This window comes from Triticum urartu, unplaced genomic scaffold (genome assembly GCF_003073215.2).
Source record: "Triticum urartu cultivar G1812 unplaced genomic scaffold, Tu2.1 TuUngrouped_contig_4362, whole genome shotgun sequence".
In the NCBI taxonomy this organism is placed as follows: Eukaryota; Viridiplantae; Streptophyta; class Magnoliopsida; order Poales; family Poaceae; genus Triticum; species Triticum urartu.
This window is the reverse complement of record NW_024114945.1, coordinates 707-10,529: the sequence shown is the minus strand read 5'-3', so window position 1 is coordinate 10,529 and position 9,823 is coordinate 707. Positions and strand designations below refer to the sequence as shown.

General features: G+C 41.3%; 1 protein-coding gene across 23 annotated transcripts; it reads left to right on the top strand.

The window, feature by feature from the left end:
* The first annotated feature begins 3,122 nt into the window (after window positions 1-3,122).
* Window positions 3,123-9,517, top strand: LOC125527711. Of its 23 annotated transcripts, none has more exons than XR_007292221.1 (8): window positions 3,128-3,843; window positions 4,540-4,636; window positions 4,741-5,103; window positions 5,209-5,516; window positions 5,953-6,076; window positions 6,523-6,710; window positions 7,544-9,090; window positions 9,285-9,517. XR_007292221.1 is itself a non-coding variant. In XM_048692232.1 (2 exons), exons 1-2 carry the CDS (start codon window positions 3,392-3,394, stop codon window positions 4,071-4,073), a joined length of 597 nt encoding a protein of 198 aa, XP_048548189.1. In that variant the 5' UTR covers window positions 3,123-3,391; the 3' UTR covers window positions 4,074-4,506. The 23 variants fall into 23 exon arrangements, 1 of the variants encoding a protein (XP_048548189.1); XR_007292234.1 differs by having other exon boundaries at window positions 3,129-3,843; window positions 5,238-5,362; window positions 5,445-5,516; window positions 5,960-6,076; window positions 7,544-9,517; XR_007292239.1 differs by having other exon boundaries at window positions 3,130-3,843; window positions 4,741-4,795; window positions 5,023-5,103; window positions 5,238-5,516; window positions 7,544-9,517.
* Window positions 9,518-9,823: the final 306 nt, after the last annotated feature.

Sequence of the window (9,823 nt, the reverse complement as noted above, 5' to 3'; positions counted from 1 at the left end):
CAGAGCTTATATGTGATCCAGGGACCTCCTGGTCTAAATGGATCCCTAATGCATCAGATAATCCAAGCGGTGTTCATAAGGAAGAGGCTCTGTCGAGTTGCGGCAGTCTTCTCGTTAGCATGAGAACGACCACAAGTCATTCCATGACCGTGGATGCGAGTTCCTACAAGAAACCCATTCTCGGTGCCCTGTGACTGGGTTTCTCTACGAGCAGTATAATCTATATCCGATAGAATACAAAAATTACGGGACGAGGAGCTGCAACCGCAGCTTGCTGAGCTATTGCATGGGTAAGTTGATCTCTGTTTCGTGTGTAGAATTGATGATTGATGTAGTTTCACTGAATCAAAATACCGATTCCTTTTCCCTTCTCCGTGACAGCTTTGCAAGAACTAGGAAGCTAACGGGAGAGTCTCATGAATCACAGTGACAGATAACGTTTGAGGCAAATTCCTTCACCTGCCCTGCTGATGGGAAATTCTGCAATGATGCCCAGCGGCACGCCACTCTCAAGCTAGAGGTCAAGCTTAGGAACTGTAGGTCCTGCTTCGTGAGCTACGTCAGCGCTCAGAAAGCATACATCGAAACCCTTGATGGCTGATTGTCCAAGTTCATCCTGACGGACACCATTCGTTACTCCCGGGGGATCTCCTCGATCGCGCTCGACAGGGCCGGCGCTCTGCCCCTGGCGGTGATAACGAGTGGTACACCATGTTGTCGACAACCGGATCCTCCTCAACACTGACTCCGGCATAGGTATTCCTATGCTCTGCTCTGCTCTCTCTCTCTCTCTCTAATGCCACTGGGCCGTGTTACTGTCCACTCGACGTATAACTGATGCTTCAAATGTTAGGCATGATATAAGTAAATCCTGTTTCCTTTGAAGAGATAGATTTTCACATGAAGGATGGCATTACGGCAGTAGGAACACTCTCTTGTGTTGTTTGATGTAACATGTCGGGTTTCCACTGGCATTATACATATTTGGGGCTGGCGAGCAAATTTATGGTGAACAATTTTTGTATACACCTTTACCCAGCTAGCAAAAAAATAATCTTTTCCATTTAGTATTCCTATGCCAACACAACCATGAGTGTAACTTCTTTTGGAAATGATGTTATTTACTACAATGCTACCCTCCCATCTCCTCGGATTGGAGGGTTAAACAGAAAACTTGCAAGAGAATGGTACACCATGACGATGTACACTGAATTGAAGATCCCCAGAAAGTGGAAATCCGCCCGCTTCCAACTGATGATAAAATTCTTGCAATTGAGTATCAAATTGGTGGTAGTAAGCTCCAAGAAGAAGAGGTGCATTGTGCTCATCAGCCTGAGAAAAGTGTAACATCCAACCACAATCTAGAAAATAGGCATACAAATTCGAAGAGGAAACCGAAAGATGAAGATGCAACAATACTTGAGAGCTCAAGGTATCCTCTTTGTTATTATATTTTTTTCATCATTTCACACATCGATATTTTGCTTCTTGATATGTTTATTGGATTGTGCAAGAACAAGGGTTTCAATATATGCAAAAAAAATCAACAACAGTACATGCGACAAATGGTGCTATCCGTGTTCACTGCAATTTCCTTATCCTAGAGAAATACCTTACCAGGGTTGAGTGCCCAACATACCCAAAGATGGCACCCGATACGCGCCCGCAGCCAGTACCAACGAAGTTGCAGTACAAGAAGCTGGGAGATTCAGATCTCCTTATCGTCGAGATAACTCTTGGAACAGTATGTGTAGAGCTGAACCATCATGTTTATGTTGTTGCTGTTGGTCGATTTTTTTACATCTTAGTTTAATTTTTACTTCTTTTAGATGATCTTTGGAGAACAAATTTCTGTTGTTGCTGTTGGTCGATTTTTTTACATCTTAGTTTAATTTTTACTTCTTTTAGATGATCTTTGGAGAACAAAGCACAGATACAGAATCACATGATATGCCCTCTTATTCTTTTGGTCAGGGCATCAACATACTCGACGCCGTAGAAATTGTGTACACATTCCTTCCTTTCCCTTCGAGCACCGTCTTATTTTCTGAAGTTGATCCCAGTTTTAATTGAAATACTCCACTTCTTTGCTTTTTAGTACCCAATCCAACCCAAGAAGAAGACTCAAGGGAGGACTGATCTATATGTAGGCAGGTAGATGAAATCCAAGATAAAGTACCCTAAACCGACCTTATTTGTTTACAGTTTCCGCGTCCAATTGTACTTCCCTGATTTCCACTTCACATGCTTCCGAATCCATTTGTAGTTCCCTGCCCACTATGTTTCCGACCAGATAATTTTGGCCACCAAAATTTATGGTTATTTAGATCGCAATTTTCTTTGGGATAATACAAAAAAGGTGTGTGTTGATGCTCCCAATATAAAGAGTCAGACTTTTCTCATAAAAATTCAGGGAGATAAAATTTCTTTTGGAATGTTACCAGTTTGGCTTGCTTTTGTACTGAACCAAGATGAAGATGAATCAAGATGGATGATGTTTACCAAACTGAAGCTTCAAATATGAGGCTTGATGATCGCGTTTGTGTTGTGTGACGTTACAATGCTGGGTTCTTAGATGTTATGAAGTTTCAAAGTGTTCTACTGCTATCTATTTCCTACTCGCTCCGTTTCTTTTGTAAGGCATATTTTGATTTGTTCAGATAATACTTTGAATAATAATTCAGAAAGTATGTTATGAACATATTCTAAAAAATAGTCTTGGTGTAAATTGCAAATTGGTTTCCATCTAATGGCAGCTCTCCCTCCCTTTTTCATCCATCTTTTTGTAGATGGCAGGGTAATGTATCATACATTCACACTGGAATTGATTCTGTTCAAAGTGTATTCACTTTTTTCTTTCTTTCTTATTGATCCATCAAGGAATGGCTGTAATGAATATTTTATATCTCTACATCCAAGAGAGCAAAGAGATCCTAATGTTTTAGTGTATGTCTATATTAATGTATGAGGTGAGACTGAAGATCAAATATAACAGCCGAATATGCGGAGACAAGATAAGTGCGCAAAGGTCCGCCTCAGAAGGCGCCACCCAATCTCTAGTACAACCCAATAACGGTGGCGCAAAGAGCGCATCCTGACGACGTCCACGTCGGATTAGCTAGAAGACAAAGAGGTTTACTTCACAAGAAAGAGAGAGAGGGATTGGCCAGCGATGAGAGAAAGGGATTGGCCCCCAGTCCCCATTCCCCGATTCTTCTCCCTCTCCCTTGTCGCCGCCGCCGCCACCGGCGACCTCCCTGCAGCCGCCGCCATCAGCCACGCCCTCCCCAACGGCTGACTCTCCCACCTTTTTTCTTCTCACCATCAACGACCTCTCCTCCCCCTCGCACCAGATCGAGCAACATGTCGGGCAGGGCAGAGCGGAGCGGGGATGGGAGGAGACGGGCAGACGGTGGCGGCGGCGTCCTCCTCGCCCATCGGCGCGCAACACCTGTCAGAGCCCCGTCGGCTCCGTCGATCTGCCAGACCTAGGTCGCCGGTGTGGCTGCTGTCTCAGGCGAGAAGAGGAGTGGTCGCGTTAAGACACGGGGAGGGGGAGCAGCCAACCGTGCTCAAGGCCGTCCGTGGCGGCTGCAAATCGAGGCGGCGGCTACAAATTGAAGGTCAGTGCGCGGCGGCCCTCTCTCCTTCTTATCCCCTCTCGCTCGAGAGAAAGTTGCGGACATATTGGCAGTGGCCTGTCCGCGGCGTCGTCCTCAGCCAGAGAAGGGGAGAGGAGGGAGAGGGAGATGGTGAGTCCACGGAGAAGCGCCACCGGGAGCAGATCCGGCCATCGGCGGCAAGAAAGGCCACGCCCCCCTCTACCTCCGTACCGTCACCCAGGTACTCATCCATCTTCCTTCTCTACCTGCTAATGGTTGTTTAAGTGTGTCTCATATACGTGTGTTCTGGTGTCATGTGGTATTAGGTTCAGGCATAGCATACTGATGCAATTGAGGTGCATCCGCTGGTGCCGAACAAACAACATAAAAGCCATCTTCAGCACCAAACCATCTATGCATCGATTGGTTAATTATCAAGTGGTCTTTGTCTATCAGTTTATTTGTTGTTAGTCTAACATTTAGTGAAGTGCCAAGACTGATTATTAATTATTAATTAGCAACGAAAAACTCCATGTTTATATGTATACTTTTTTATGATTGACACCAACATGTTTGTTTGCGTCAAATTCAGCATGATTTTCTTACTGGCAAGTCTCCATCTTCTTCAAACTATATAGCACAATCAGATCTTTACTTTCAACATTCACCCAACTGGACACTGTTATTTCTATTGCAAAAAAGAAAGGATTTTGTCGTGGAATGTTCCAGTCAATTGTTGAAATGTACTGAAGAATATTTTGTTATCGACACTCCCTTTTCCTATGTAGTAGATGCCTCTAGTAATTGTGGCACACAGCTGCATATTACTCATGCAACTAGAAGTTCATTTGTGTGATAATGTTTGCTTATGTTTACATGCCCAGTTGACAAATATTCCAAAACTTATATAGGGTGTTACTTTTCCTTGGTTGCTCAGTGACTGAATGAACTGGTGCGCTCTACTATGGCTGGAAGTAGGCAAGGTGGACTAATCGCGGGAGCTTCGGCTGCAATGATGTTTGCTGGATTGAATGGTAACGATTTCATTCTCATATCCATCAGAATGGTAGTATTTTTCCGGAGTTATGTATTAGAACTACATTCCTGATGTGGCCTGGCTCTGTTGCTTGTTTTCCAGGTTACTTGGAAAGTACTGGTCAAATCATGGAAGTCTCGAAGAAGATACTAAAAGAGTAAAAAACTGTTTGAATATCGTGCTTGAAAGGTTTCTAAAAAGTACACACCGATCTGTATAAGGACTGACGCTAGCAGGGGTTTGCCATTTTTCCTGAGCATTTTCCAAATAAAAATGTTTCTATACAAGTTATATGTGTCCTTCTCGTAAATGTGCTGCAACTGGATCCTTACAATTCTCTATTTTTTCAGTTGTACTAACAGTAGTTGTCTGTGCAAAATGAAGGCCTTTGTGATGCGGGTTGAGGAGGAAGATGACTCGGAAGAGGAAGATCACAGATCATGAGCTATACAATACTAATCCATGGTTGGTTCACATCATCCTCTTTGTTTTTTTATGCTCTTATTTTCAGATTTCCCCCCATGTATGGTTGCTTCCCTAGTGATCCTGTTTGTTGTGGTTGGTGCTTAGGGTTTGCTCCTACTCCCCTCTTCCACCAGATTTTCCCCAGTGAATCATGTAATGGAGGACCAGTGCTTCATCGAGTCCATCCCGCCCCTTGGCACTGCCATTGGCGTCTTCAACAACCTCGCTGAGTACGACGTAGCATGCTTCGACGTATAAAGTAATTTGTGCCATCATCTTTGCCATCTATTTATGTTTAGGACTGTGACATGTTACTACTAACTGATTATGCATGTTGTTAGTATATGATCTGTACAAGATCAACGGCTAAAAGGGTGTCTACATCGCAGTTGAGTTGGATACCTGAAGCTCGAGTATGTTTAAGTTCTTTCCTGTGCAGTTTCTTACTGTTGCAGTAGCACCATAGCCTTTCTTAGTAGTGCCTAACATTTGATTGATGTGCGTGCATAAAACTTGAACTTTTGGGATTGATGCCGACATACCGTAAGTTTGTCTGTTGGGTAATTTTTCTCTTAGACACTAAACTGTTCAGTATAGGTTTTAAACAACTACATCTTTGAATAGCAGTAGCTCCTCACAATTTTTGTTTATTTAACCGAGTATTTGGAGCCAAGATACAGTTTGCCTTCCTGTAAGTTAATGTTGATTACTATTTCTCTGCCTCAAGTGGGTAGTCTTGTCTTTTCCTAGCCAGTGTATTGCTTCTTTTGAATGACTCACTGTAAATAGTACTCCCTCCGTCCCAAAATGTTTTTTGAACTAATCCATTGATCCTCTGTTTCATTTCAGGGATTAGGGTGCCGACACATCGTCGCCAGCCACAGGGTTGTGACACCTTGCTAGGTGCTCGCCATGTCCTACATCTCTGTAGGAACACGTCAGGCAGGAGCTCAGGCCCATATCCTTGCTCAAGGTTGTCCTCATTCCTAGTTGGAATTAATGATAATTGAACATGGAAACTGAGGAACGTTAGAGCAGCACAAATCTTCATAAAGAAAAGCAATCTTAATTTAGGCATGGATATTGATCTACAAATTTGAGGTAGAAAATGTTTATTTTGCTAGGTACTAACTCGCAAGTGTTCTACAAATTCAGTGAATAAAAAAATGTAGATCAAACATGAGATCCTACTGACAGACATCACCAATTATATTGAACAAAATGACATCCTTTTGTGGGCAGGTAAAAGACCAGCCCTATTTTTGGTAAAGCTTGCTTGTCTTTCAGTATTTTTGGTTACATTGTGTGCTTCCAGTTCCTCTGCATTTGCTCTGATTTTGATCTTCATATTGCCTCTGTATCAAAATACCCTCTCGATCTCAAGATGTGTTGATTTGATTGGGCTGCTGTTCGATTCAGTGCTTCCGAGTGAGGAAGACTGCGAGGGGTTGGACATGCAATGGCCTAGCGGAGTCGTCCGCGGCGCGCGGCCGCCGGTATGGAGGCCCAGGCTCGGGCTTAACTCAGCAAGCTTTGGTGCTTATTTATTAATAATCATGGGTTCTGACCATGTCAGTAGCGTCCCCTTGTCGTCGACGGTGGCTCAGGTAATTGATCTATATATCACAAGTGATTAAGCTGGTCTTACATGAGCTTGCAGTATATGAAATCTGATTTTTTTTCATCATGTTCTGTACTAAATAGGAGGACCTAAGATGTATTGTATGCATTAACTGGATTAATTAATGGCAAATAAAGGATTTATTGAAGTCAAGTTACTAAATATTCATGATGGTATCTTTTTCCCTGAACTTCTTATCAGGATCAACTGGGAGTTGAATACTTAAGTGGTTCAGGAAAGCTTCAAATGCAATAGTGGCAAACATCTCCATTGATGCTACAAAGCATCTCGATGATTTTGAAGCGAATCTCCATGTTAATTAGGGAGGCCACTACACCACGTTTTTACAAATAATTAAAACCTAAGCTTGCATCTTTGGAACTTGGCTGAGTTGTATATCCACTCGATGAGGCAATTATGATAGGAGCAAAGCGGTGTTGTGAATTCAATAGAAAATGACGCAAGCAACTATATATGTCAATGCAATAACAAAGTTAAGTCGGTGCAAAAAGAATAGGATGTGAGAGCAATTAAAAAGACAAGTTACAATGGAAGTGAGCGAGCCATAAATTGAGCCATTTTTTATGAATACAAATGGAGATTATGCAATCAAAATTATTGAGGCGAAAATCTTATCATGTCGTGGCGAGGAAAAGCTAAATAAGCAGTTGATGCCTCAAAAAATACCCATACAAGATAGTTTAATGGTTAATTACGTACCTAATATGTTTGCTTAAATATGATGTAAGACATGATGATGACTGTCAAATTGACATTTGATACAGTAGGAAATGATGATTTCTTTCTACCCCTTGATAGGGAAATCTAGGAAGGGGGCGAGTCCGTCCCACGGTGTCGCTGTCGGGGAGAACTAAGGGAGCTCCCTGTCTTGGTTTGCAGCAAGTATGTTCAGCACGCCGCCGCCAGCCACAAGCATCGCCGTGAGGAGGACAAAAGTGAGAATGGTACCTTCGACAAATCAATCTCATTCCCCCCTTCTTTGCGACGCAGATAGATCACACTAATTCAACAAGTATGTCCGATTTGTTGTTCACAAATTAAACATTAAGGCAATTAGGATCTGAATCTTTGAGATGTTTAGCTTTACATGTTCATTAGGGATTTGTTGTTGCTGAAAGGGAGCAAAATAGAGGGAATATCTTTTTCCAAAAAAAGTTTACATATTGAGTTGTACGCCTGTACTTTAGAATGTAATCTTGGTATTCAAACTGCATCATACCATTACTAAAAAGATTTGGAATTTATCTTGTATGTGATTGATTTGTAGGGCTGTAGGCTGGTGAGGTCTAGTTATAGCACAATGCTTCAGACTAATATCAAAGGAATAAATTGATCAATAAGTTTCAGCCATGGTTAGCCTCTCTTGCAATTTTGTGATGTCAGGTTTTAGCCATACTTTTTGTGTCAACGGATGCAGATTAGGTTGGTAGCCTACATCTATTTCTTTGCAGTTTTTCCGTGTTGTTTGGCTAATAGTGCTACTCTGTATCATCTCCAAACAAGGGTTAGTTAGCTATCTTTAGCTCTTACATGCAGCACAAACATTGCATGCATTTGTACATATATAGCAGGATTTAGATCCCTTTGTTTTTACATGGCAGAACTACCACTATGTGTGTTATTAGCTTGATTCACTATGCGTAGTATTCCATCCATTGTCTCTATTCATTGTCTCTCTTCGGTTCTTTCTCTGCGAAATCTTAATTTCTGGACTGCAAGTTAGAATGTGCGAAACTAACTGTTTTCCTTTCTGGTTAGGGTTCTCATTACTAACCTGCATTTCTTAATTTAGTTATAATTTTATCAATAATTCATTGTTCTTATTCTATGATTTGAAGTGTAACATTGCCATTTTACTAATAATTTCTTGCTGACATTGTAGTCTGGGGTTGTACTATCTGTTTGCTTCATAAAAAAATAATATTGAAAGGTGGTTGGCGGATATATTGAGCTACCTAACATACCATGATGTCATGATCTTGCTGTAAACTTAGACCTGGCTATATTTATTTATTTTTCTATCAAATGCTAGAAGTACTGAGATGTCTGTCAATTGACAAGGTTCTTATACTTGTCAATTTGTATGCTTTAAGTAGAGTAATACAGTCTGGCTGAAACATTACTCACATTTCAGTTAAGTTTATTATGATCCACTTACTGGGAGAAGATATTATTGTTATTGTTAGTTGTTACCCGTTTCTATCTTATCATGGAGGGTGTAAGTGGTGACTTGTATATATTCGTCCATGTTGAAGCAGAACAAGGCATCCACAGAGAAGGTCTCAAATTTGTATTTTGATATAATGATTGGTTACACTGATGCAGTTTTAGGAACAATAGTGAAGGTGAGTTATCGAAACTCGAAAGATCGAAACCTTTTTTGACATGTAATTGTTGTCCTCAAGTTAGATCACACAAAACTTACATGTTGCCTTATAACTGAAATATATCCTCTGTTAATTCCATAATTGTGCATTCTTATTTTGTGCTACAAAGACTCCCACTTAAGCTTAATCGAGAAATCAACCTTGTTATTCAGGTTGAGGCAATGGAGGGATTGAATGATCTTTATTATTATTTTGCATATAACCTTACATGTTGAGGTTTTTCCTTTGTGTCCTTCGCTAGCTCGTGCGTGTATGTTAGTGATGGACAACCACAAAGACTAAATGCTAATTGGGTTCTATTTATTACTCTGATCTTGTGGTTTAAAATGGTTTGTGTAAACCACACTTTGAATATTAAGATATTCATGATGCTATTATTTTTTAATCATGCATGATTCTTTACATGTCTTAGTCAAAGCATAAAGATTTCGTTGAAGTTGCACATGACAAAGTTGTGCTGCTACGTAAAATAGACGCATACAACGAGCCGAGGCACTCAAACAATGCAAGTGCCCACAAAAACGTCTCAAGAGGCGCCACCAGGTGGCGCCCCAACCACTAGTGTGGTCAACAGGTCGAGGGATATAGTTGATCGATGTCGTGGGCTTTATTTCCAGAGAGAAGGAGCTGATGGATGATTCTTCTCGGGAGCAAAGAAGTGATGGATGCATGATGATACAACGTCATTTTT

What these genes read in the sequence shown, in the direction of transcription:
- LOC125527711 (XM_048692232.1), top strand. Translation starts at nt 3,392, where the DNA reads ATGGGAGGAGACGGGCAGACGGTGGCGGCGGCGTCCTCCTCGCCCATC. An exon ending in ACCTCCGTACCGTCACCCAG is followed by an intron (nt 3,844 to 3,928) that starts GTACTCATCCAT and finishes ATGTGGTATTAG; the next exon opens with GTTCAGGCATAGCATACTGA.